Source organism: Coregonus lavaretus, assembly GCF_964263955.1.
Source record: "Coregonus lavaretus genome assembly, chromosome: 31".
Taxonomy (NCBI): domain Eukaryota; kingdom Metazoa; phylum Chordata; class Actinopteri; order Salmoniformes; family Salmonidae; genus Coregonus; species Coregonus lavaretus.
The window spans coordinates 36,355,695-36,383,357 of record NC_140018.1 but is presented as its reverse complement, the minus strand read 5'-3'; the positions used below and the strand labels follow the sequence as shown (position 1 = coordinate 36,383,357).

At 43.9% G+C, this 27,663-nt stretch overlaps 1 protein-coding gene across 2 annotated transcripts in view; it reads right to left on the bottom strand.

The window, feature by feature from the left end:
* The window catches only part of LOC311106845 (glutamate receptor ionotropic, kainate 2-like), a gene marked incomplete at both ends in the record, with an annotated part of 181,172 nt that overhangs the window by 145,744 nt on the left and 7,765 nt on the right, over nucleotides 1-27,663 (bottom strand). Inside the window, 2 exons of one of the 2 annotated variants that reach the window (XM_084149215.1) lie at nucleotides 2,185-2,448; nucleotides 4,016-4,183. In XM_084149215.1, coding sequence (XP_084005341.1) covers nucleotides 2,185-2,448; nucleotides 4,016-4,183 — 432 coding nt within the window. The remainder of the gene's footprint in view (nucleotides 1-2,184; nucleotides 2,449-4,015; nucleotides 4,184-27,663) is intronic. The other variant, XM_084149216.1, reaches the window with a different exon arrangement.

The following is a 27,663-nucleotide window of genomic DNA, read 5'->3' as shown; positions in this document are numbered from 1 at the left end:
TGTCATGGGTGTAAAAATGGGGAGGGAGTCTGGGAGAGAGAAGAAAGGGGTTTTGAAGAAGCACTTTAGGACTGCTCAGACCTTTTTGTTGGAACGAAGTGCTGTGTGGGCAATTGAATGGTCTTACTGTGAGTGGGGGCTGATTCTCCCTCGGGAGTTTCAATAGGGATTGCTGTGAAATAAGAATAAGGAATGTGTTATCTTGTGTTGGAAGGAAATACTGCAGTTTTTTGTGAGGGAGATAGGTATTCCAAAATCTGGGATCTTCGCCTCAGGTAATCCCAGAAGATCCCTACTCCAGGGCATCTCTCCCTTCTCTGTTTTGGTCCGTACAGACACTTGGGAGGCGTAAGCGGAAAATCGTTCAGCATATGGGATAGACTGTCAGGGCCGATGTTTGTGGGGCTCTGGATAATGCCTTCTGACTTTCCCTTCCCGATCCTCAGAAGGCTGTGTGTGAATATTTTATTTTATCCCCTCTGATAGTTCTTTCCGCCAGATGTCAGATAGGCTCCAATCAGGGGTGAACGTCCTGGAGCATGAAGCTGTGTGATTACAGACCGTGTGTGTGTGTGTGTGTGTGTGTGTGTGTGTGTGTGTGTGTGTGTGTGTGTGGTTGACATCACCCAGGCTCTCTCACCCCAACTCTGTCACTGTGAGGTGGTATGTTAACCTAAAAACGCTCCCCCGAGGAGGAAACTATCATCAGGCTTACCTGGTTTCGAGTGACCCTACCCTTAAATAATCTCTAACACCATCCCTAGAGTCCTTTTTGGGGGAATCAATTCATGCCAGTGGGCAGTGTTATGGAGGTGAGGGTGATGATAAATGGATGCATCCCAAATGGCACCCTATTCCCTTTAGAGCGCACTACTTTTGACCAGTCCAAAAGTAGTGCACTACATAGAGAATATTGTGTAAATATTGACACATCCAATGAGGAGGAGTGGAACAGTGGCAAATGAGATGACTCATTGCAGCGGACGGTGAGTTGGACCATTCACTGTGACCTTAGCCAAGGTTAATACACTGTCACCATGCTACAGTGGCGGCTCTCCACAAAGTAAATGGATGTGACAGAGACATGGTCACCCTATCACTGAGCCATTCATTTCAATTAACACCGAATAATAAATCCTGATGGTTGATCTATCCTCTACCAGTTGATTGTAAAAGGTAAGACTGAATCCCTAATCAACCTCTAGCCCCTATGCACTTGTGTAGATCGAACCAGATTTAATAGGTGTAGTAGCTTAATCTTGCTCTCTGAAAGGACAGTATGAGCTAGGGATCGATTTGTGATTCAGGGTAAGACACCTCATGACACCAATGTAGTAAAAAGAGGTGTAAAATGTGCCAAAAATACAGAACTTCAACTGAAGAAGCCACCACAATTGGACATATTCAACAATAGACTCACCATGCAACCCATGTATTTGTAACAAACAAGTATGTTCAACATATTTAATCCAATTACGTTCCATGAAGTGGACAACCTTGTCCTTCCAAAGGATCGTAAAATAAGAGACATACATATATATAACAGTACTCAACAGTGTAAAATATTACTCTGCTTTTAAAAATGCATATCACAGCAGGCGATCCGGCAGACGGATACAGCAGTGGACGAGGACCCTCAAAGGACGAGTCTGTCTTTTATTCATGGCTGCTGTCAGCTCTCACGTTCATTCTGCATGGCATTAATCTGAGGAGACTCGGGGAGAGGGTCATTCTGGGTAATGTGGTTTTTCAGGGCTGCTCACTCATATAGAGGGCTCCAGTTTTGACGTGGAGTACACCTGGAGGACTTTGAGGGGCTAAAGATTTCATGGCCAGACATTCAATGCTAAACTCTTGAGGGAAAGAATAGAACAGTTCTACTCTTCTGCACCTAAACACATTTTGGGAGGAGCACATTTAAGCCGCAGCACCCCTGGACTTATGCAGGGTATTAGTGCCTTGCTCAAGTGCATGACAATTAATCTCCCACTTTTATTGCCCAGCCCAAGACTCAAACCGGCAACGTCCAAGCTACTAACCTCTCGGCTACCTACCACCCCTATAAAACGGTGTGTTTATGTTTGAGTAGCAGTTTTTTTAGTTTAATCTCAAATATTTGTTTATGTCTTTCACCTTTTGATCATCATCTTCATCATCATCATCAATCATCCAAGATATCTGTACCTGTACCTGTGCTGTCATCATAGACCACAGTGACCGTCCTCCATTTGAAGAAGTGGACCAGGTCCAGGATGGCCCGGCTGAGGGACTGGAAGTCCGGGTAGAGGCTGACGTAGTACGAGTCCCTGTTGTCCGACACCTGGTGCTTCCACTTGGCCTGGATGTGGGGCACCCCCAGGGCATTACAAATGGACTGGACTGCGTTGGCTGACGAGCTGTGGGAGGGGCCAAAGATGGCCGCCACCCCCAAGGACAGCTGGTCACAGGCTGGGGGGTAGGAGGCAGAGAGAGGTGTTTGTTAGATTTGTGTTTAGGTGGAAGCCTTCGGCTCCTCTCAGCTCTACTGCATGCAATGCACCATGGGAATACTGATCAAGAAAGACCCTAGTCTCTCCCTCATTAGATCAAGAGGGATGTCATTGAATCAAGAGGAATGTCAGTCACACTTTGCATTGAGTCTCATGGATACAAGTAGGCAGTTTTGGGGAGTAGTGAACTACATGTAGTTCAACTAGTAATTTAAATATATTTTGCAGTAGCTTGTTGGTAGTTGAACTTAATTCAAGTAAATTATATTTTTCTTAAGGGTAGTTTTAGTGTAGCTTAACTTCTTCCAGTGCAAAGTAATTGGTAGCTTTGTAAACTATGTTTTCAGAGTAGCTTCCCCAACAATGCTAGTAGGAGTAAGTACATAGCATCTTGATTTACCTAACTAGACTATAACGCTTACTATAATATAAGATCTCAGCCTGGACTTGATACTTTTTTTTGCTATTTGTCACTTATTTATTTCAAAATGTCAAATCAAATACTATAAACACATTTCTTGTATATAACTTAATTGAGCACATCAGATGCAATCAGTTTGTAGGCAGCATCAGCTAAATATTCTTAACAGCTAATCAGAGTCATTCTCAATAAATGTATATTCCCACATTTCACACCTGCAAAAAAACAGCCACCATTATTTTTGTCATAATCTCCCACAAACAAACAAAAAACATAAATAAATAACTAATCCCAGAGATACTCAGAATTAGCAATGCTAATAACAGATGTAGCTGTCTTACTATTGCAACCTGTAGAATCTAGACCACCATCTTGCAATTATTCATGATACCCTTTTGTAATGGCAGATTAATAATAATTCATTAATAACAAAGGAGCCTTACTCAATCTATCATATTTCATGTGAAGTCTTCCTATCACAACTTTGATCCCTACCGCCATATGCTCCCACCCCAATGATCATCTGTGTTCTTACACCCGACCTGCTCCTCAACTAAACTGGAACTGATCCACTGCAGGACTGAGCATTTCCATTGCAGCTCCATCCCAGCCATGGTTTGTCTGCTGAACAGATGACAATCAACATCATTTTTGCCTATATCTGTTGTTTATTGTATTTCAGTACAATCAATTGTACTCACAATTTAGCATGTGGCTGCCATTTGTACAATGTTCTGTTGAAAAAACAGTAAAATAAACTCTCTCTCTCTCTCTCTCTCTCTCTCTCTCTCTCCCTCTCTCTCTCTCAGACCTGGATTTTGATAGGTGCATTATAGCTGTGGAATAGTCCCAAGAATGCAAACCCCGCCCATCTGGCACTCCAGGCAGGCTCAAACAACCACTCAGAATGTATTTTATCCCAGGGGTGTATTCACTAGCAACCAAACAGAAGCAAATGGCTATAACAGGAAAGGACTAACCTGAACTTGTCCAATAAGAAAGGCTTGCTTTCTTTGCTAATTGTTTCCCGATGCAAAACGTTTTGCTACGGTGTGCACTAATGAACACACCCGATGTCTGCTTCCTATCCTCCTCATCCACTCACCTTTTCTGGAGGCCTCGAAGCTGTCGAAGATGTTTATTCTCTGGATGTCATATGTGAGTGTGGTGTTGGGCAGCAGGGTGCGGTTCCTGTTGATTGTGTTCAAGGCAAATTTAAAGGCGAGTTCCTCTGCTCCTGACGGGCCGCTTTCAATGGATTCAAATATTCCTCCTGAAGGAAAAGATAACAGGTGAAAGTACAACAAGGTTCAATTTCAATTTCCTCATCCCATAATTACAATGGATTTTCCTCTAACACAACACGTGACATTGAAGTGTGGGCAGATGATCGATATAGCGAAGGCTATTATAGCTGTGTATATTCTTTCCCAGGACATTGTAATGATTATTTACTCAGTTCCCTTCATGTCCTTTCCTATTAAACAACAGTGTCATAATCGACATGCGTTAATTGATATGAGCAGTGGAGAGAGAGCTAGCTTTATTATGGTGTTTTGGACTGTCAACTGAGGAGAGCTGCATTTGCCTTCACTTACTGGTCTGTGTAATTAACAACGATTAGTGGGGACGGGAGGTGAGTTAAGGGGTCATGACTCCCTCTCTCTCCCTTCCAGTACAGACAACTTATCAGGGAGGTTCAGTGTGTAGACCGTGGACCGTTAACGGTCTTAGCACTACCACAAACAGCCCAAGGATCCTTCCACCCACACCATCCAGACCTCTCAGTGAAGTGCAGTTACCATGGCGATCAGAGGTCTCTCTCTCAGTAGTGAACTAAACCCCTTTCAACTTTTGAATTATTTACAGTCTCCATGATTGGAAAATCCTCTCCAGATGCTTCGCTTTCACGCTGTTCAGAATCATGAACCGAATTGACAGCAACTAGTGTATAGTATTGAATGGACCCTAAAAATGAGATAAAGTTATTATGTAGTAGTAGTTTAACATCCAAATACCTCAATAAATAATCCATAGACCTCCTAATAATCCCAATAACATACAAGTATTAGATGACAGTACCATCAAGCAAAGACTTTCATGTAAACTCCCCTCAAAATTCAAAGTCCACCATTCAACAAAGTAATGGCACACCACTGAGCATGGACTTTGACTAAATCTGACCCGAGACTTTAAATTGAATGACTAAAGGGAGAGGATGAATGAAACTCAAATAAATATTTTCAGACACGTCATTCCAGAGTTCAGGAGTCCAAAGTTGCCTCCCTATAGCTTTGTTTCCTGGGCGAGCTGAGAGTTTGCCGTGATCCAAGCTGAAAGAGTTTCACTGAGCATTAAAGCCTGTTTATTGATTAAATTATAGCAGAGGAGAGAGGAAGAGAGAGAGGCAGAGACAGAGAAAAAAGAGAGAGGGAGTGAGAGGAAGAACGAGAGAGGGAGAGAGCAAAGGAAAAAGGACCAGAGCCCACTGTCCCAGACCCTCTTCAAAGGGAAATAGGAAGAAAATAAGTGAGGAGGAGAGAGAGAAGGAGAGAAAGTGTGAGGAGAGATAGAGTGAGAGACCAAAGGAAGAGAGCATACGAAGATGGGAAGAGAAGGAGTGAGGAGGACAGATAGAGGGAGAGGGGGAACAAAGAGAAGACATCCGAGCAGTGGCAGGTGCGAAAGCAGTGACTGAGAGAAGAATACTTACATATTTAGATGGCGCCGGAGAAGATGGCTGCCGTTTTACAGCCCTCTAACCAATTGTACTATTATGTGTGTTTTCCGCGTTATTTGTAATTTATTTTGTACATAATGTTTCTGCCATCGTATAACCAAAAAGAGCTTCTGGATATCAGGACAGCGATTACTCACCTCGTATTGGACGAAGATTTTTTCTTCAACGAGGCGGCCGCGAAGGATATCCTACAGACACCCGACAAGGCCCAAATCCCCGTCATTCGCATGAGGAAGAGACAGAGATATCATGGACGTAGGTCGGGGTGCCTTGTAAGGATTCGACGGCGAGCGAGTACACTGCCTCTCCCATCAATCCTATTAGCCAATCTTCAATCATTTGAGAATAAATTGGATGACCTAAGATTACGGTTATCCTACCAATGGGACATAACATTTTTTTATATCTTATGTTTCACAGAGTCGTGGCTGAACGACGACATGGACAACATACAGCTACATTTACATTTTAGTCATTTAGCAGACGCTCTTATCCAGAGCGACTTACAGTTAGTGAATACATATTTTTTTTTTATACTGGCCCCCCGTGGGAATCGAACCCACAACCCTGGCGTTGCAAACGCCATGCTCTATCAACTGAGCTACATCCCTGCCGGCCATTCCCTCCCCTACCCTGGACGACGCTGGGCCAATTGTGCGCCGCCCATGAGTCTCCCGGTCGCGGCCGGCTGCGACAGAGCCTGGATTCGAACCAGGATCTCTAGTGGCACAGTTAGCACTGCGATGCAGTGCCTTAGACCACTGCGCCACTCAGGAGTTTGCGGGCTATACGCTACATCGGCAGGATAGAACGGCTGACTCTTGTAAGACAAGGGGTGGCGGTCTGTGTATATTTGTAAACAACAGCTGGTGCACAAAATCAAATACTAAGGAAGTCTCAAGGTTTTGCTCGCCTGAGGTAGAGTATCTTATGATAAGCTGTAGACAACACTATTTACCAAGAGAGTTTTCATCTATATTTTTCATAGCAGTCTATTTACCACCACAAACAAATGCTGGCATTAAGATTGCACTGAATGAGCTGTATAAGGCCATAAGTCAACAGGAAAACGCTCATCCAGAGGCAGCGCTCCTAGTGGCCGGGGACTTTAACGCAGGGAAACTTAAATCCGTTCTACCTAATTTCTACCAGCATGTTAAATGTGCAACCAGAGGAAAAAAAACTCTAGACCACCTTTACTCCACACACAGAGACGCATACAAAGCTCTCCCTCGCCCTCCATTTGGCAAATCTGACCATAACTCCATCCTCCTGATTCCTGCTTATCAGCAAAAACTAAAGCAGGAAGCACCAGTGACTCGGTTAATAAAAAAGTGGTCAGATGGCGCAGATTCTAAGCTACAGGACTGTTTTGCTAGCACAGACTGGAACATGTTCCGGGATTCTTCAGATTGCATTGAGGAGTACACCACATCAGTCACTGGCTTCATCAATAAGTGCATCGATGATGTCGTCCCCACAGTGACCGTACGTACATACCCCAACCAGAAGCCATGGATTACAGGAAACATCCGCACTGAGCTAAAGGGTAGAGCTGCCGCTTTCAAGGAGCGGGAATCCTGCTTTGCCCTCCGACGAACCATCAAACAGGCAAAGAGTCAATACAGGACTAAGATTGAATCGTACTACACCGGCTCTGACGCTCGTCGGATGTGGCAGGGCTTGAAAACTATTACAGACTACAAAGGGAAGCACAGCCACGAGCTGCCCAGTGACACAAGACTTCCAGACAAGCTAAACCACTTCTATGCTCACTTCGAGGCAAGCAAAACTGAAGCATGCATGAGAGCACCAGCTGTTCCGGATGACTATGTGAACACACTCTCCGTAGCCGATGTGAGTAAGACTTTTAAGCAGGTCACTATTCACAAGGCCGCAGGGCCAGACGGATTACCAGGACGTGTACTCCGAGCATGTGCTGACCAACTGGCAAGTGTCTTCACTGACATTTTCAACATGTCCCTGACTGAGTCTGTAATACCAACATGTTTCAAGCAGACCACCATAGTCCCCGTGCCCAAGGACACTAAGATAACTTGCCTAAATGACTACCGACCCGTAGCACTGACGTCTGTAGCCATGAAGTGCTTTGAAAGGCTGGTCATGGCTCACATCAACACCATTATCCCAGAAACCCTAGACCCACTCCAATTTGCATACCGCCCCAACAGATCCACAGATGATGCAATCTCTATTGCACTCCACACTGCCCTTTCCCACCTGGACAAGAGGAACACATACGTGAGAATGCTATTCATTGACTACATCTCAGCATTCAACACCATAGTGCCCTCAAAGCTCATCACTAAGCTAAGGATCCTGGGACTAAACACCTCCCTCTGCAACTGGATCCTGGACGGGCCGCCCCCAGGTGGTAAGGGTAGGTAAACACACATCTGCCACACTGATCCTCAACACGGGGGCCCCTCAGGGGTGCGTGCTCAGTCCCCTCCTGTACTCCCTGTTCACCCATGACTGCATGGCCAAGCACGACTCCAACACCATCATTAAGTTTGCCGACGACACAACAGTGGTAGGCCTGATCACCGACAACGACGAGACGGAAGGAGGTAGGAAGGAGGTCAGAGACCTGGCCGTGTGGTGCCAGGATAACAACCTCTCCCTCAACGTGACCAATACAAAGGAGATGATTGTGGACTACAGGAAAAAAAAGAGGACTGAGCACGCCCCCATTCTCATCGACGGGGCTGTTGTGGAACAGGTTGAGAGCTTCAAGCTCCTTGGTGTCCACATCACCAACGAACTATCATGGTCCAAACAAACCAAGACAGTCGTGAAGAGGGCACGACAAAACCTATTCCCCCTCAGGGGACTGAAAAGATTTGGCATGGGTCCTCAGATCCTCAAAAAATTCTACAGCTGCACCATCGAGAGCATCCTGACTGGTTGCATCACCGCCTGGTATGGCAACTGCTTTCCTACGACCGCAAGGCACTACAGAGGGTAGTGCGTACGGCCCAGTACATCACTGGGGCCAAGCTTCCTGCCATCCAGGACCTCTATACCAGGCGGTGTCAGAGGAAGGCCTTCAAAATTGTCAAAGACTCCAGCCACCCTAGTCATAGACTGTTCTCTCTGCTACCGCATGGTAATAATAATAATAATAATATACCATTTAGCAGACGCTTTTATCCAAAGCGACATACAGTCATGCGTGCATACATTATTTTTTTGTGTATGGGTGGTCCCGGGGATCGAACCCACTACCTTGGCGTTACAAGCGCCGTGCTCTACCAGCTGAGCTACAGAGGACCACGGTAAGCGGTACCGGAGTGCCAAGTCTAGGTCCAAAATACTTCTCAACAGTTTCTACCCCCAAGCCATAAGACTCCTGAACAGCTAATCATGGCTACCCAGACTATCTGCACTGCCCCCCCCCCCCCCCCCCCCACCCCCCCCCCCCCCCATCTTTTTACGCTGCTGCTACTCTGTTAATTATTTATGCATAGTCACTTTAACTCTACACACATGTACATATTACTTCAACTACCTCAACTAGTCGGTGCCCCCGCACATTGACTCTGCACCGGTACCCCCCTGTATATATAGCCTCCCTACTGTTAGTTTATTTTTCTCAACACTTTTTGGTTGTTGTTTTATTTTACTTTTTTATTTAAAATAAATGCACTGTTGGTTAAGGGCTGTAAGTAAGCATTTCACTGTAATGTCTGCACCTTTTGTATTCGGCGCATGTGGCCAATAAAATTTGATTTGATTTGAAGATAGTGTGAAAGAAACAGACCCTACCAGCTAGGCTTCATCGATAATTGTCATCACCATGCACAATTTGTCTGTGGATTGAACATCACAGTATGCATGCTTAATTTACAAATTCTTAACCTACACACCAGACGGCAAGCTATTGCATCACTGAGAGAGGCAATCTCAGAAAGCTACAGTAACTAACGAGAACAGAGTCCTGCATAGAGTTACAACACCATGATATGCCCCTGCTCAGTGAGTCCCAAAATGAGTGCTTCCTGTACTGTACTATAGTTCCACTTTTATGCCAGGGGAAAAGCTATGCATAGAGGGGAAAAGCTATGTATACAGTCTCTTCAACAGAGACTTAGAGAGGGCGTTATAATACAGAGCAAGATAGATCAGAAGCCCCGTCGAGGGGGAAACAAGTACACTCTTAGAAAAAAAGGTATTATCTAGAACCTAAAAGGGTTATTTGGCTGTCCCCATAGGAGAACCTAAGGATGCATAAATGAATTAGCATTATTCTTATTTGGTCATGGATTTCATTTATTTAAGGAATCTACTTCCATGAAAGGACTTTGATAGAGCACCATTTCTAATCCAGGCAGTTCCTAGAATTAGTAGCCATATCTATCCAACTGTGTATCAATGTTTCATGGAATGGTGTTTGATTCAAACAGCACAGACAGAACTGGTGTGAAATACAAATTAAAGTGGAAAAGATTGAATAGAAAAATGTACTTCAGTTTCAAACCCACAAATCCAATTTAATGAGCAAGTAAAACTAAACAACACAACATAGATTTATTTTTGTCCCCTTAATATACATTACATTAAGGTCTTATAAGGACTGAATAGCTGCAATGTAAGTATGAAAATGTATGCACTCACTAACTGTAAGTCGCTCTGGATAAGAGCGTCTGCTAAATGACTAAAATGTAAATGTAAATGAATGGTTAATTATCCTCATATGAAAGAGAATACAATTAGCTGGATCCACTCAAGGATAAGCTTGTGTTGTGAGAAGGAGGATGGGAGAGATGGGGTCAGAGAGGTTGGCAAGGCGATTGCCTCTGTTTCTACGACCATGGTGTGGAGATATCAGCCATGTGGGAGTCTCCAAAGCTCATTGGCTGAAGGAGGGCCGTTCCGAGTGGCATGGATGGATGGTCTGTCTCAGAGACTAATGGGGAACTGGTGCAGATGTGAGACAGCCGTTCGTTGAGCGCCATGGCAACAACTAGGGTTGGTAGGCAGGTGGCACAGGTACACCCAGTCACTCGGCTATCGCTCCAAGTCTCCTACATTTTTCTCCTTGAGCTGATGGGCCAGACGAGGAATGGCTGTTGTTGATGGAAACAATCCGTAAATATCACGTATATTCCCATTGGGAGCGCTCCCTGACATGTTTGGCAGCCAACGGGACATGATGCATGACGCTTTGTCTCACAGCAGTGCCCGCGGTCATTAATCTACTGCTCCCTAGTGCTGGCTTGACCTTCCGGCGATGAGCGAGCCAAGGGCCCGTCCTAACCCTCTAAGGGTGTTCTTCATGCACTGAGCCAAGGGCCCGTCCTATCCCTCTAAGGGTGTTCTTCATGCACTGAGCCAAGGGCCCGTCCTATCCCTCTAAGGGTGTTCTTCATGCACTGAGCCAAGGGCCCGTCCTAACCCACTAAGGGTGTTCTTCATGCACTGAGCCAAGGGCCCGTCCTATCCCTCTAAGGGTGTTCTTCATGCACTGAGCCAAGGGCCCGTCCTAACCCTCTAAGGGTGTTCTTCATGCACTGAGCCAAGGGCCCGTCCTAACCCTCTAAGGGTGTTCTTCATGCACTGAGCCAAGGACCCGTCCTAACCCTCTAAGGGTGTTCTTCATGCACTGAGCCAAGGGGCCGTCCTAACCCTCTTCAGGTGTTCTTCATGCACCGAGCCAAGCGCCCATCCTAACCCTCTAAGGAAATCCTCAGAGAACGTTTGATTACATGACCGTTATTTAACTGCTCATTAGAGCCTGCTGAGTGATCATGTTTAAGGTGCATATGCAGGGACTGAAAGGAAGTCACTCCACATGATTTTTGTATAGAAGTCAGACTATTGTACTTGAAAATGTACAGTGCAGTAAGAGAACTGTGTTATTATATAGTCAGTCTCAAATGGTTTGCTGTCTTCCAGTGAAACAGTCCTGCCAATCCCTGTCAAAAGTGGAGTGGCACCTGTCACCACTATGCAAGGTAGAGTGCGCACACACACACGCACACACACACAGCGTGACTTTAACCGAACCTGACAGCAAGCCGTATTAGAATCCAAGGAAGCTGTGACTAATTCAGCAATCTGAAACCTGCTTCGTACAAACCCAAAGAAGGGTAAACAGTTTTACTCTCAGTAGAATGGTAGACACACTGGACCCAGGCATGTGACACACAGACTGCCTTCAATGCAAGACAACAGTGCAACAGAGGACATTAATCAGCTTCGACAGCCAAGTCATCAATTAAAGCATTTCATGAACTTAAATGGTCCCAAGGCACATCCCCCTGAGGAACACCACAGCTTCACCCAGAACCCAGGTGTAAAAGGCAAGCCATTGATCACATTACATTTGCTAGAAGCTGCTTACATCAGACGTGCTAATTTGCCAGGTTGTGTCTACCGCATGTTAATTTGCCAGGCTCTCTCTACAGTATTTTTTCTAACTTGCAGAGACACGGTAAATGTGCTAGACATTTTGTGTGCTAATTTGTCGAGCAGGGACCCTTTTGGTGCTAATTTTGCCTAAATGCTGGGAAGGTACCACAGGCTTGTTAGTGCCTTGAACATTTCTGAAGTCTCTGAAGATTTGAGGCTCGAATTCATCGGCTCCCTGTTTCTCACTTCTCCTCTGTTGTCAGTCTCTCCATTCTCTTTCTGCCTCTTCGCCTCTCTCCTACAGTAGACACACACAAGCATGTACGCACAAACACACATTCTCTATTGATCCAAATGTGCAGGCACACTAAACAATTACCGGCTCACCAGCTGTGGTACATTACTTCAATGTACCACAAATGAATAGATAGATAGTAACCTCTTCATTGTGCTGTTCAAAGTATTGTAGGCCTGGAACAAGAATACTTTGGGACATATTTAGATATTCCACAACATTATCATTCTGCAACTACAGCTGGTGCAGTTTCACAAAAATGCACACACGACACAAGCAAACACGTACACACACACACACCATAGATGCAGTAATTCACAACGACTGTGATAGTTGCACGTGATAAATGACAATGTACTGTATATGTCATGAGCCTTTTTTCATGAGCATAAATCATAAATCACCATAATGTATTTTTAGCAAAAATATGCTGTATTTTGCTTTGGGTCACATTTCCAGGGCACTCTGAATGAGCAGAACCAGCTGTAAAACACAATGTTCTCTCCCTCTTTCATCTTGTTATCTTTCCCTCTCTGCCTCTCCCCCCTCCCTATTTCCTCTCTCTTTTCCCCCTCCGCTTTTTCTCCATAAACCTATAAAAAAAAAAAAAATCCTTCCCTTTCTTCCACTGCTCTTCTTTTCTCTCCTGCTTTCCCTCTCTATCTCTGTCTCTCTACCCTTCCACCTCCTTGCGGCTGGGTCTCATCTGATGGTGGCAACAGCAGGTGACAGATGGCGACCTAGCCACTACTGCTCACTGTAAAGCGAGTTTTAACCAAACTTAAGCGCGTGTGAGAGATGCTAATTACTCACTGCAGCCTAGGAGAGCCACTGACTCCAGCGCTGAGAGGAAAATGTGTTTGTGTGTGCGTGCGTGCGTGTGAGTGACAGATTTAAACTGTAACCCACCATTCATCCAGGTGAGTCTACATGACAACATTATGTCCACTTTATCGCCACCCTTAGTATCCACTATAGTCCACTATGAAGCAGTGAGCATCCCTATAACTCCCATATATGGAACTTGTCTAACTCCCCTAAGCCAAATCTGGACTGTACAGTACCAGTCATCCAGCTGAACGGATCAATGGTGAGCAACCCTTATTGTTCCCCTGATTCACATACACTTTTATACTTCTTCACATTCTAGATCTGGGCCCCTATTCACAAAGAATCTCAGAGTGCTGATACAGTGGGGGAAAAAAGTATTTAGTCAGCCACCAATTGTGCAAGTTCTCCCACTTAAAAAGATGAGAGAGGCCTGTAATTTTCATCATAGGTACACGTCAACTATGACAGACAGATTGAGAGAAAAAAATCCAGAAAATCACATTGTAGGATTTTTTATGAATTTATTTGCAAATTATGGTGGAAAATAAGTATTTGGTCACCTACCAACAAGCAAGATTTCTGGCTCTCACAGACCTGTAACTTCTTCTTTAAGAGGCTCCTCTGTCCTCCACTCGTTACCTGTATTAATGGCACCTGTTTGAACTTGTTATCAGTATAAAAGACACCTGTCCACAACCTCAAACAGTCACATTCAAAACTCCACTATGGCCAAGACCAAAGAGCTGTCAAAGGACACCAGAAACTAAATTGTAGACCTGCACCAGGCTGGGAAGACTGAATCTGCAATAGGTAAGCAGCTTGGTTTGAAGAAATCAACTGTGGGAGCAATTATTAGGAAATGGAAGACATACAAGACCAATGATAATCTCCCTTGATCTGGGGCTCCACGCAAGATCTCACACCGTGGGGTCAAAATGATCACAAGAACGGTGAGCAAAAATCCCAGAACCACACGGGGGGACCTAGTGAATGACCTGCAGAGAGCTGGGACCAAAGTAACAAAGCCTACCATCAGTAACACACTACGCCGCCAGGGACTCAAATCCTGCAGTGCCAGACGTGTCCCCCTGCTTAAGCCAGTACATGTCCAGGCCCGTCTGAAGTTTGCTAGAGTGCATTTGGATGATCCAGAAGAGGATTGGGAGAATGTCATTTGGTCAGATGAAACCAAAATAGAACTTTTTGGTAAAAACTAAACTCGTCGTGTTTGGAGGACAAAGAATGCTGAGTTGCATCCAAAGAACACATTTACGTCGAAACACCATACCTACTGTGAAGCATGGGGGTGGAAACATCATGCTTTGGGGCTGTTTTTCTGCAAAGGGACCAGGACGACTGATCCGTGTAAAGGAAAGAATGAATGGGGCCATGTATCGTGAGATTTTGAGTGAAAACCTCCTTCCATCAGCAAGGGCATTGAAGATGAAACGTGGCTGGGTCTTTCAGCATGACAATGATCCCAAACACACCGCCCGGGCAACGAAGGAGTGGCTTCGTAAGAAGCATTTCAAGGTCCTGGAGTGGCCTAGCCAGTCTCCAGATCTCAACCCCATAGAAAATCTTTGGAGGGAGTTGAAAGTCCGTGTTGCCCAGCAACAGCCCCAAAACATCACTGCTCTAGAGGAGATCTGCATGGAGGAATGGGCCAAAATACCAGCAACAGTGTGTGAAAACCTTGTGAAGACTTACAGAAAACGTTTGACCTGTGTCATTGCCAACAAAGGGTATATAACAAAGTATTGAGAAACTTTTGTTATTGACCAAATACTTATTTTCCACCATAATTTGCAAATAAATTCATTAAAAATCCTACAATGTGATTTTCTGGGAAAAAAAATCTCATTTTGTCTGTCATAGTTGACGTGTACCTATGATGAAAATTACAGGCCTCTCTCATCTTTTAAGTGGGAGAACTTGCACAATTGGTGGCTGACTAAATACTTTTTTTCCCCACTGTATACAGTATGATCAGTTTTGCCTTTTAGATCGTAATGATTAAGATTATATGGACAGGGAGGACCTGGTCCAAGATCATCACTCCTATTCCAAGATGCTTTTTGAAGACGGACCTGATGAAAGACTAATGGAGAAATGGACAACCCTCCCTAGTGGCCAACTCCATTTAAATAGTGCTGTGTCACAAAGCTCGTCCCTCGCAATCTTACAGTGTGTCGGAATATTTCACCTTGTCAGGAAAAAAATGACAATACCTGTCACTAGGTCAGTGTGTGTGGCAGGGGAATCTATCTCTATCTCCCTCCCTCGGACTCATTCTCTTCACCCCCCTCTCTCTCCACTGCCCTCTCGTTCAGACTCTCATCAAAATGGGCCGTTATCATACTCTGGTCCATTGTTAACATTACACAAAGCGACTGTAAAAGTAGACTTCTGCTCTCGTCGCAGAGTCGAAGCCAAAGGTCAATCATTATTTCGGGAGGAAGCTCGTTTAATGTTCACAGCTGGGCTCCGGACGTATCAACGGCCGGCGGCGAGGGAAGAGGGGAAGAGTAAAGGAGATTACTGTAGAGTAGTCCCCATCTTGACTAGAGGAGATAATTATCAGATAAGGGGAACAGTAATGGTGATGGGGATGACTACAATCTGAGGGCTCTGGTTTTACAGTCCAAAATTGAGAATTTAAATGGAGATTAGGATCTATGCGCCAATAATTAATTGCAGATAAGATTTTTTAAAAGAAGGAACTTAAAAATGGTTAATGCGGACTTCATCCTAACTTGAGATCATTTAAACGTTCATGTATTCATCAAACATCTTTACAGTAGATCAATGGGAGATTTGCATGTTCATCTCAAATTAAGATTCAGTCCAATTGGACAAAGAAAAGAGAACAATCTCATTTGTGAGTGGAGTGGGAGAGGGGACAAAGAGAAGGTGAGCTGAGAGAGAGAAAGGAGGACAGATAGACAAAGACGAGAGGGGTATGAATACAGACAGACAGAATGAGAGACACTAGCTAGGTTTCCATCCAATTTGCGACAGATTTTCATGTGAATATTCTAAAATCTGCATAAAAACAAGTTTTCCCACCAGATTGTCTTGTTGCGGAAAAAAGGCTGTGCGTGATGGCGTAGTGCACATTAAAATACCTTTTGCTGTTAAATTCCCATGTACCGAATAATAAAAGCAAGTTAAATGGGTTTCCATTGCATTTTCAACTATACTGATGGTTTTCTTACCAAAAATGTTGTGTTATATAGTGAGTGTGCCCACTCTGGTATTGGCACGTGCCCTCTAGCCAACAGCTCGTAGATACAGTGCGGGTATAACCTACATGAGGAGATTATTATGGACTAAAAATTGAGATTATTTTTTAATTGTCAAATGGCAGCCAAGCATTGATGATCATGTCTCCAGAATAAGACCCTCAATATATATATATTGGAAAGGAGCATCAAGCTCATCACCTTGCACTTTCACCACACTGTGAAGTTAATTTTAACTTATTTCATCTGTAGCCTAATAAACTGCATGCTTTCCCGACGAGGCATAGTGGGAGGAACACACAACATGTCATTGCATGACTCCAAGTTTACTTCGATATGATGGTTATTATATCAATATTTGCGCATAAAAGCGTTTCCACCGATATTTCTCGCATAATTTCTTTTACAGACACAAAAAGATCGCACCTTGTCTAGCGTATTTTGTTTTGTCGACATATGAAAATGTCTGTTTCCATCAGGCCTGTCATGAATGTTTTTATCCAACATGTACTTTACTCGCATAAAAAGGTTGGATGGAGGTTAGAGAAGGAGAATAAGAGACAAAGAGAGAAAGAATGAAAGAAAGAGAATAAGTCAACCTTTCTCTAAATCCCCAGGGTTATTGATTAACTGATGAAGGTCCCTCTCCCTGGCTTTCACAGTCCGTTTCCGTACAGAGCATTAGACGTGTTTGCAAAATAACAAGACGATGATGGCAGTTTGCAAACCCGAGGGAAGGAGCTGGGTAGATGGCATGAATGTCAAGCCTGTACAAAAGCAAACAGAAACCACTGAGAGCGAGAGAGAGAGAGAGAGAGAGCGAGAGAGAGAGAGAGAGCGAGAGAGAGAGAGAGAGAGAGAGAGAGAGAGAGAGAGAGATTGTGTGTGAGAGAGAGAGAGAGAGAGAGAGAGAGATTGTGTGTGTGAGAGAGAGAGAGAGAGAGAGAGAGAGAGAGAGAGAGAGAGAGAGAGAGAGAGAGAGAGAGAGAGAGAGAGAGAGAGAGAATGACAGAAATAGAGCAAAGAGAGCAAAGAGAGAGAGAGAGAATGACAGAAATAGAGCAAAGAGAGCAAAGAGAGAATAAATGGGAAGAGAGGTCAGAGGCAGACAAAAGGCAGTCAATTAAAGGGGAGAAATGGATGGCCTATTAGCCCTGAGAGGACACCTGCATTACCCTCTTCCGCTCTCCTCTCTCTTCCTCTTTCTCCCTTCTTTCCAGGGGAAGAAAATATCAGCTTTTGGCACTGGTTCATCCGTCTCACATCAGAACACTGTTGTACACAACAATTAACTAACTGTAGTGTAAAACTCAATACTGTCACACTGTGTGTGTGCTTGTTAGCATGTGTGAGCACACGTGTCTGCATGCATCTCTGTGTATGTGTGTGTATCAAATTGTCGATACTGTAAGCAATTCACACAGTCTTCTTCAATAGGGCATGTGAGGACAGGCTGGTTTGTAAGGACACTGCAAGCTGGTGGAACTGGAGTTTTTTCCCCATGTTGTATTTACGCAGCATGGAGAAGGAAATGTGTTTGTCGATACTTTTTGTGGCCCACTTAACCAGTTAGTCACCCAGGAGATGCTCTATTACATTAGCCAAACGACACAGTGTAGAGATATACAGCATAATAATAGACTAGCTATGTATTTTCTTTTTCATTAGCCAAACTACACACTATCCACCATAAAGACATGTAAAAACTTCAATTAAACGCACATAAAGCTGCCTGTCCCTTTTAATAGCTGGGCAACAGCACACATTTCTGCAAATAAACCCCTGTTTCAAATAAACACCGGGTCTAAATGAATTGTTTTCGAGGTTAGCATGAATTACCATAAACTGTTTACCAGGTTTAGTGTTTGATTTGTTACTTTAAATAATTCAGCAATGACTCAAAAAAATATGGCAATCATCTGATTTTATCGCCAGTAAGAAACTGTTAGCCATTGGCTGCTAACACCTGAGAACCGCTAGCTAACTGGCAAGCACAAAAAACAGTTAACAACTTCTACAGACCCCTACAAATCGATTGATCGCTCTCTAGTGGTGAAAGTAAGAACTGCCGAAAATGCACAGTCAGAGGAGAATAATTATTCTCAAATCAAATCTAATTTTATTGGTCACATACATATATTTAGAAGATGTTATTGCGGTTGTAGCGAAATGATTGTTATTCTGTCAAGGAAAGTTTTTTTTTTTTTATAGAGGCATACTAAGACAAAAGAAACATGACACTGGGTAAATTATAACGCATTAGTGCAGGAAATGATGAAATGTATTAAAATGCTGGAAGTGAATGATGGAATTAAACAATTAACTATGCAAATTAGCAAAAGCTGTGTGCATTAAGGAAACAGACGCCTGGCTGAAATAGAAGCCTGTCTCTAAAAAGCGCCTGTTGTGTTCAGTGATTTAAGCAAATAAACGCCTATTGATTGAACTTTTACTGTAAAATACTAGAGTGGAAAGGCATTATCTGGTACATTAGCCAAACTACAACCCGACCAGAGAGATATAAAACAGTGACTATTAGCCAAATGACACACTCCCCATCATAGAAATATATAATACTAGAGTGGCTAGCCAAACAACAAACACTCGCCAGAATAGAGATATCCAATCCTTGAGTGGCTATGTATTCATTGTTACATTAGCTAAACAACACACTTCCCAACCTAGAGATAAGTCTAGAGTGGCTAATCCAACATAACTCTAGAAGTTTTCTATTTTTTCGGTGGTCTGTTCCCCCTTCCTCTCTCAGAATCTGTCCCCATGACAAAGAGACACCAAATACTCATTCAAGAACAGGCTAAAGATATGAAGTAGTAGTGCGGAAGCTGAACATGAAAGAGAAGAGACAGAAAAATGATAATTCCTAGCCCAGTCACCCAACGGAATTTAACATAGCTTTCAAGGATCGTGGACAATAACATTGCTATCTGATTGATTTCAGTGAAAGGACACATTTTGAAGTGAGCCTCCCCAATATGGCTTTCTAGTGAATATATGTTTTTCTGTGGCCTTAGGACACAAAAACAACATTCATACTGTACAGTACATCACCCTATTGGCACTGTCAATGATGGTGAATGTTCTGCCTTTCACTCTCTCAGCCGTTACACTCCTTTACTTCCTCCCTCCTCCATCTCTCATCCCTTGCTAATTTAGACCACTAAAACTGAGGGTGAGTCATCATTCTAACCCTGGCTTAAGGAGGGATTCAGTGGCTGCGTCACAAATGGGACCCTATTCAACCAGGTTCCTTACTAATGAATTAGCTTAATTCATCAATCAAGTACAAGGGAAGAGCAAAAACCAGCAGACACTCAGGCCTCCATGGAATGAGTTTGACTCGTGCCCTACATAGTGCACTACTTTTCACCAAAGCCTTATGGGTGCCCAATAGGGAATAGGGTGCCAATTGGGCGTGTGTGTGTGTGTGTGTGTGCGTGCGTGCGTTTATGCACTTCCTAAGTGCACATACATACCCATTGTTACTACATGACTAAATACCAAGATAATATTATTCTAGTATATTCTTCACTGACATTTTCAACCTCTCCCTGACTGAACACCTCGCTCTGCAACTGAATCCTGGATTTCCTGACAGGCCACCCCCAGGTGGTGAGGGTAGGCAACAATGCATCCACCATGCTGACCCTCAACACGGGGGCCCCTGTACTCCCTGTCCACCCACGACTGCATGGCCTCACACAACTCCAACACCATTATTAAGTTTGCCGACGACACGACGTTGGTAGGACTGATTATCGACAACAATGAGACAGCCTATAGGGAGGAGGTCAGAGACCTGGCAGTGTGGTGCCAGAACAACAACCTCAACGCCAGCAAGACAAAGGAGCTGATCGTGGACTACAGCTAACGGTGGGCTGAGCACACCCACTTTCATTTCGATGGTGCTGTAGTGCACATCACTAAGGATCGATCATGGTCCACACACACCAACACAGTCGTGAAGAGGGTACGACAATGACTTTTCCCCCTCAGTAGACTGAAAAGATTTGGCATGGGCCCTCAGATCCTCAAAAAGTTTTACAGCTGCACAATTGAGAGCATCTTGACTGTCTGCATCACCACTTGGTATGGCAACTGCTTGGCATTCGACCACAATACGCTACAGAGGGTAGTGCGTACAGCCCAGTTCATCACTAGGGACAAGCTCCCTGCCATCCTGTGGTCCTCTGTAACTCAATTGGTAGAGCATGGCGCTTGTAACGCCAGGGTAGTGGGTTCAATCCCTGGGACCACCCATATGTAAAAATGTATGCACACATGACTGTAAGTCGCTTTGGATAAAAGCGTCTGCTAAATGGCATATTATATATTATTATTTAATATCCAGGACCTCTGTACCAGGCGGTGTCAGAGAAAGGTTCTAAATATTGTCAAAGACTCCAGCCACCCAAGTCATAGACTGTTCTTGGTATCGATGTACCAAGACTAGAACCAACATAACCCTGAACAACCTCTACCCCCAAGCCAGAAGACTGCTAAATAGTTATTTAAATACTCACCCGGACTATCTGCATTGACCCTTTTTGAACTAACTTTTTGAACTCATCACTTTATTGCTAGTTATATGTACATATAAGTCATTTAGATCTTATCCAGAGCGACTTACAGTTAGTGAGTGCATACATTATTTATTTTTTTATACTGGCCCCCCATGGGAAACGAACCCACAACCTTGGCGTTGCAAACGCCATGCTCTACCAACTGAGCCAAATCCCTGCCGGCCATTCCCTCCCCTACCCTGGACGACGCTGGGCCAATTGTGCGCCGCCCCATGGGTCTCCCGGCCGCGGCAGGCTACGACAGAGCCTGGATTCGAACCAGGATCTCTAGTGGCACAGCTAGCACTGCGATGCAGTGCCTTAGACCACAGCGCCACTCGGGAGTCGGGATATCTACCTCAATTACCTTGTACCCCTGCACATCGACTCAGTACTGGTACCCCGTGTATAAAGCCAAGTTATCGTTACTCATTGTGTATTTATTATTACTTTTATTATTACGTATTATTACTTTTCTATTATTTCTCTATTTTCTTTCTCTCTGCATTGTTGGGAAGTAAGCATTTCACTGTTAGTCTACACCTGCTGTTTACGAACCATGTGACTAATAACATTTTATTTGATTTTAATAATGAAATCATAATCATACGATCAATATGCAGGAAATTATTCCTATAAACAAACACATGGCCCAAAATGCTATAGATGAGCTACTCTGTGAGGTATTAATACTAACGCACACGTGCACACACGCACGCACACACACACACACACACACACACACACACACACACACACACACACACACACACACACACACACACACACACACACACACACACACACACACACACACACACACACACACACACACACACACACACAGTAATAATAATAACAGAGCAACACACAACATTATAGCCAACCTCCAATTAGTGTCATTATCCACTCAGATGACAGGCTATCTTCTCTGAATTAAATGTTTGCTTCTCCCTCCAAAGCAAATCACTTCGCTTTTAATTACTCCCACAAAGCTGTTATAGAGTACATAAACACACACACACACACACACACACACACACCCTCTACAGCACGGTCTGAGCTCCGACACATACAACACTGTGTACATGATGCATCATCTCAGACTCTATCAAACTAACACATGCAGCAGAGTACATACTGTAGATCTGTGTACATAGATTACAGTAGCAAGAAGTCCATGTGTAAACCTGATCTATAATGCATGAGCAGACCTCAAACACACACACACATACTCATGCATACACACATCTAGTTATACTCTATGTATGCACACACACACACACACACACTGTTCTTCACACATTCTCAATGATTCCTGAGATTCTATCTCTCTCTTCACTGGTGCTCACTATAGCTCACTGTTCTCCCTCCTCTCACTTATGTACACTCTCCTGCCATCTCCCGCACTCTCTTTTTTCCCTATTTTTCTGTCTCTCTCTTTCACTGTCTCCTCTCTCCCTCTCTCTTTGTCTCCTCTATCCCTCTGTGTCTGTGTCGCTGTCTCTCCTCTGTAACTTTAGGGAGGTTTCATGAGCATGGTATGTGTGTAAATAATGTTTGGCTTATACGTGAGGATGTCTCAATAAAGAAAATATTATCTCTCGCTCTGTCCGTCTGTCTGTCTGTCTGTCCGTATCCCTCTACCCTCTAACCCCTCCCCAGGTTGCCAGTACACCACATCACACATGCAAGACAGAGAGAGAGAGAGAGCGAGAGAGAGAGAGAGAGAGAGAGAGAGAGAGAGAGAGAGAGAGAGAGAGAGAGAGAGAGAGAGAGAGAGAGAGAGAGAGAGAGAGAGAGAGAGAGAGAGAGAGAGAGAGAGAGAGAGAGAGCAGGAATGAGCCATCCAAATGTTCCCTCGTGTGCCTTCACCATTCCTGACCTTCAGTCGACCCCGAGCCACACACAGAGCCACACTGACGACCAGGGACAGTTTCACTAAAACAATCACACATGACCTCTGACCCAAGAAACGATAGGGACCGCACCGAGTGACAGTGACAAAGAGCAAGGGGCGTGAAGCAGAGGCGTAACTACAAATCACATCTGCGGATGATACAACCCCAATGGAGCAACCAAGCTATCGTCACTGTCTTAAACCATCAGTTGGAAAAGTACATCATTTGCATACATCATTTGATGCATCTAGAGTATCCCTAGAGGGGGTGTTGGGATGTTCACAATCATGGTCGTGTTCATTGAGCATCAAATGGGAAGAAACTGACTAAAATAGTGAGGTACTATCTGGATTCAAATACAGGGGACTAGCTGGACTCCATACTAATCTATAATGAGCCGTTGGCTGATCAGTGAGACGTGGCATCAGCAAAGAGACCTGATGCGACTCTGTCATCAGTTAGACAGCCAAGGTCATGGATCTAAAAAAATGGAAAGGGTGCCTATAAACCTAGAAAGAGTACATTTTATATTGCCACCGTCCTATTTTTGGGGCAGTTAAAACCATGATTTTGGTCAAACAGTATTATCCGCATGATTTCTGTAATAAAAGTGTCTGCCCCTGTGTCTGTGCCCTTGCTGGGGCCTGCTGTTGTAAGGAGCAAGACACTCTCCTCTCCCCCCATGTACTCGATGAGAAAAATGCATTTAACATTTCAAATTGCAATTGTGGGAAAAACACAGCTTTGGAAGATTTGTCCCCTTGTCCCTGTCGAAGAGAGGAGGCTCTCAGCTTTCTGTAGGTATAATTTGTATTTCTCAACTCTCAATATTCTGCAATTATTTTACAACCAACGTATTTGCTAAGGCTTTGAGATATGGAGTGGCAATCACTGGATTAGGTTGCATATCAAAATATCTTGAATCATTCATTCATGCATGGAAGTGTTAGATGAAAAAACATATTTATTGAATAGCTCAGCAGTCTATTTATTAGACTACTTAATAAAATTACTATGCATGACTTTATAAGATGATTACTCATGATTTGGGTCCGACCAAATCATGGGCTGGTGCCACCAACTGTAAAAGTTAGTGGCACCACTGACACCAGGGGAAAATGTTAGTCTGTAATAGTAATGAACACTTAGGGTAGGTGATGATTCAGGGGAACACGTACAGTATGACAGGCACTTATTTGCACTATAGTCCAAGTGGTTAGCTTGGCTTTTATAATGTAAATGGCTTAAGCCAGGGTTCCCCAACTGGCGGCCCACCGGCTGAATTTGGCTCACGGCTGGTTTTATTTGTCCCCCCAAGTTTTCTGAGCAAAATGTTTTATAATAATTGCATTTTCATTGTTGGACATTAAAGACTCTAAAAACACCAGGAAATCAGCTGATTTTAATTTTGGAAATCTGTTCCCAAGTATTCCCACGCATAATAGAGAGATGTGATCGTGTACAAATAATAATAATTGATTGAATTTATAAAGCACGTTTCTACAAACTGAGGTATTCAAAGCGCTTTACATAGTTGGGGGAAACTCACCTCATCCACCGTCAATGTGTAGCACCCACCTCAGTGCTGCACGTTGACCATTTTTGCGCAATAACTCTCACCACACATCAGCTATCATGTGGAGAGGTGAGGAGTGATATATGACCATTAGGAATGAGGGGGATGATTAGGTGGCCATAATGGAATGTGGTCAGGTTGGGAATTTAGCCATGACACATACTCTTACAATAAGCGCCATGGGATTTTGAATGACCACAGAGAGTCAGGACACCCGTTTTAAAGACACCCTACGCAGCACAGTGTTCCCAAAAGTAATCAAGGTTTTAAATTATTATATATTAGTCAAACATTATGTTGCAGTCTAAAACTATATGTTTTTATTATGTTCTGACCCCCGACCAGCCGTTCAAGAAGAAATTGGCCCCCAGCTGAATCTAGTTGATGATCCCTGACTTAAGCAGACAGAAAGACAAACAGACAGACAGACAGACAGACAGACAGACAGACAGACAGATAGAGAACAGGAAGGAGAAGCACAGCGTGACCGCAGAGAAGATTCTGAGACAGATAGACAGCACAACAGGGAGGGAAACAAAATGGCTAGAGCAGAGGCACAGTTATAGTGGTGAGTTGTATCTCTGGTGGTGTTTTTACATATTGTATTTGTTTTAAACATGAGCTGGTTGAGGCCAGGCAACACAGGCTGAAATTACATTTTTGCATCTACTGTACCAATCAATTTTGAAATGTTTTGGTTTTTCGGTCCATTTATATTAGTATTTTCAAAAAGTAAACATAAAAATGTAAGGAAACTTTATGAACATTTATTTATTTTTTTGTTTATCATACTACCGTCATCACCATTTTAATGAATTTTAACCACTTAAAAATGGACATACATCAATACTTCCAACGCTCACTACATTAAATTACATATAATTTAATCTGTTCTGGACAAGTCCGGTCCTGGAGTGTCTTAACAAAATGAAACCAAAACATTTAGGCTGGGGCCTCCCAAGTGGCCCAGCGGTCTAAGGCATTGCAGTGCTTGAGGCGTCACTACAGATCCGGGTTTGATCACGGGCTGTATCGCAGCCGGCCGCAACCGGGAGACCCATGAGGCGACGCAGAATTGGCCCAGCGTCGTCCGGGTTAGGGGAGGGTTTGGCCGGCCTGGATGTCCTTGTCTCATCGCGCTCTAGTGAGTCCTGTGGCGGGCCGGGCGCATGCACACTGACACGGTCGCCAGTTGTACGGTGTTTCCTCCGACACATTAGTGCGGATGGCTTCCGGGTTAAGCGAGCAGTGTGTCAAGAAGCAGTGTGGCTTGGCAGGCTCGTGTTTCGTCCTTCGCCTCTCCCGAGTCCATAAAGGAGTTGCAGCAATGGGACAAGACTGAACTACCAATTGGATATCACGGAAAAGGGGTAAAGAAAATACAAATATATATAACAAAAATAACAAAAGATAAACATGTAGGCTGACTTTATCCAGTGTCCAAACAAATGGATTTGAGCGATATGCAAATATGCACATATTTAATGAGACATTGCCTCATTTCCATATTTTCTTAAAATATTTTAATTACGCATTCAACTGGTAAAAGTTGATTGTGTTATGAGTAAGGGAAGAAAAAATTATATGAGGGTGTGGTACCTGGCCTTAAAAAAGAGGAGGAGAACCCTGGTACAGAAATGGTTGAGAAACGCTGTACTGTACTGACAATGTTATGTGTCAGCTAGCACTACTGCCTGTGTCTAAGTAGGATGTGTAGGTATGTGTGGGGATATGTGTGTAAGGCTGATGGCCCGCCGGGGGGCCCGTCAAATTTTTGTCCCGGCCACTTCCTGTTCATTTATGTGACCTATCAACTAACCAGAAAGTACTTCATCTTAATCCTTTAGCAATGCAACTCTACCTAATTCACATTCAAACAAACAAAACCCTAATCACCAAAACGTGCACTCCAATATTTCTAATTTCACAGCTTACAGATATTTCACATTTCAAAATGGCAGTAGGGAAAGTGTGCCGCCTTCAATTAATCGTCATAGAAAAAAGCCACCTTTCTTCTATCCAATGCATAACACACACACACACACACACACACACACACACACACACACACACACACACACACACACACACACACACCAAGGGCCCCTTCAAAGACGAAGGCCCATAAACACATTTAGAGAAATCCATCTTGATCGTTCTCATTCAGTTAGCTTCAAAAGCCTTACGCTTGGCACCTCAAATTAATGCAACGCAGATCCCCTTCTTGAAAGCCTCGTCTGGGGTATTTTTAAACCGTGGAAATGATTTGCGAGCGTAGTGAGGAGATTGTTTAAAATTTCTATAAGCGAGTGAGCTGCGAGCGCAGATAGTGCGGAGTGACACATAAATAAGCTATTTTAAGCAGCTTTGTGCCTATTTAAATGTACACTGAGTGTACAAAACATTAAGAACACATTCCTAACATTGAGTTGCACACCCCCCCTTTTATCTTCAGAACAGCCTCAATTCGTCGGGGCATGGACTCTACAGGTGTTGAACGCGTTCCACAGGGATGCTGGCCCATGTTCACTCCAATGCTTCCCACAGTTGTGTCAAGTTGGCTGGAAGGCCTTTGGGTGGTGGACCATTCTTGATACACACGGGAAACGGTTGAGCATGAAAAGCCCAGCAGCGTTGCAGTTCTTGACATACCGGTGCGCCCGGCACCTACTACCATAACCCGTTCAAAGGTCTTGCCCATTCACTCTCTGAATATCACCCCTTCATCTACACAAATTGAAGTGGATTTAACAAGTAACATCAATTGCAGATCATAGCTTTCACCTGGGTTCACCTGGTCAGTCTATGTCATGAAAAGAGCAGGTGGTCTTAATGTTTTGTACACTCAGTGTATTTTGCTGTGAAGGTGCTGGCAGTGAGCCACAACACGGGGTAATATCTATAATGCCTGCAATCCCAAACTAAACTCCAACGAGCAGCTGATCATTCAGACTGGCGGCGCAAAAGCAAATAAAGCCAATTAACTATCAACTCCCTCCCTGAATTAATTTCCCCACCCCTTTCAACCTCGCCTCTCTCACACTGTATTCCCCAAAGTGAAACGGAACAGAGGGAAAGGAAAAGTATGGGGATGACTAACAGCTTTGGAAAAAGGATCATAAATATGTAGGTCTATGGATGATGCCTCAATTTAGATCAGCCATATGCAATGTATCTGTGCTTGGTTGGTTATTACTTAACAAGCTACAG